General features: G+C 43.5%; 1 protein-coding gene across 1 annotated transcript in view; it reads left to right on the forward strand.

Moving 5' to 3' along the window:
• Window positions 1-1,600, forward strand: part of LOC130579410 (connector enhancer of kinase suppressor of ras 2-like) — a 163,131-nt gene that overhangs the window by 119,670 nt on the left and 41,861 nt on the right. Inside the window, exon 14 of the mRNA XM_057376192.1 lies at window positions 89-343. Within this exon, the coding sequence (XP_057232175.1) occupies window positions 89-343 (255 nt within the window). The remainder of the gene's footprint in view (window positions 1-88; window positions 344-1,600) is intronic.

Below are 1,600 nucleotides of genomic sequence, written 5' to 3' on the forward strand. Positions count from 1 at the left end.
ATCCAAATAGGTGCCTGGCCAGCCAAAACAGCTCTCTGGCTGTTTCCTCTTACTTATTATTYCTTGCCTTTTCTCCCCTCCACCCACTGACTCTGAGAATTCGCTGCTGCGGTACCTGAGCGACGACAAGATCCTGGTGATCCAGGAGGAGCCCCTGACGCAGAAGGACAGCAAAAGGGACACGGGCAAGAGGTCCAGGAAAAAGGGCAAACCCCCAGGGAACCCCAGTTACCCCATCAGCCCCTCGGTGCTGGCGTCCAGCGTCAGTGTCCGGCTGGAGCCGGGGCAGCAGGACGTGCTCAGCTTCTCGCTGGCGGAGAACAACACCGTTCCGCTTTACCATGTGAGTACCCAGCACGTAAAAACACCCAAAGCTGCTCCTCCTTGGATTGAGCCAGGTAGAAAGGCTCAGCTTTCTCCTTCGTGTTTTAAGGATGTGTTTTTTGGTCTAAGAAGGGCTGCTCAGTGGTGGTGCCGTGATAAATTTTTTGTAAAGTTTTCGTTTTTCGATGTCAGCATCGCCACAATTTTCTCACAAGAGTCAGGACAGGAAAGCACCAGGCAAGAATCCTTTGCTGTGAGTTGCTCTAATAAAATAGCACTCTCAATTTTTCAGTCTCACTGAGTTTGGGTTAATTTGAGTTTATTATCTTTGAAGGTTCATAAGGATCCCGCTCTCAGCCTCTGATAATGATTTATTACACGTTAATTTAGAAGCTTTTGTATTTCCACTTTGATTACAGCGTTCTTGTAAAAACAGATGAGCTTAATGGAGTTACTGTTTATTTAAATGATTTTATTTAAATTGTGGATTTAAATCTCCCTGACAGAGATTATCAGCATCACAAAGTCAGAGCAAGGGATTTCAAACCCGGAGAGAAAAGCAGCAGGCAATTTATTAGGATGAATGAGAAAATCATTACACACCTCTGCAACAAACCCCACCAATATTTCATAACCTGGGAGATGAATCAGATGATTTCAGGGAGTTTTTGGAAGTCTGGTGGTGATCTATGGTCATTTAGGGTAAGATGCAAATTCCACCCTTGATTTCAGGACTGAAGTGATATTTTGAGTGTTTTCCATAACCTCATGCAAGGAATTGATGTTGTAAATTAATAGTATGATATTGTATGTTAATAAGTATTTTTAAATACCTTAAGGGCATAATATGTCAACTCTAAAGGGTCTGAGGGAAAAGCAGGAAGCTGGAAAATAGGAATTATYATGGGAAGGGACAACTGTACATGGGGTGGTTGGTCCACCCTAAAATCAGCACAAACCCCATTTAATGTGCAGTGATTACGGAGGAGGGCACAGGTGAAATGATCGCTCACGGGCTGACAGAGTGGCATTAAATCATTTATCACCCTAAATTCTTTGAGCAGCATTAAAAGAGACCYTTGCAGTCCTTCAGGAGATAATCACAGGAATCAGAATATCTGAGGCCTTTGTCAAATGCCTTATAAATATACAAGAGGAACTGAGTCGACAAATACACGGAGCTGCTGACACAGATTTTGTGGGTTCTTGCCAGCACAGAATCATTCACATTAACGCCTTTCCACTTGGAATGCTGAAAGAATTCTGAAAAGCCAAG

The sequence above is a fragment of the Malurus melanocephalus genome, unplaced genomic scaffold (genome assembly GCF_030028575.1).
Source record: "Malurus melanocephalus ecotype Western Australia unplaced genomic scaffold, MMel_1.1 scaffold_272, whole genome shotgun sequence".
Taxonomy (NCBI): domain Eukaryota; kingdom Metazoa; phylum Chordata; class Aves; order Passeriformes; family Maluridae; genus Malurus; species Malurus melanocephalus.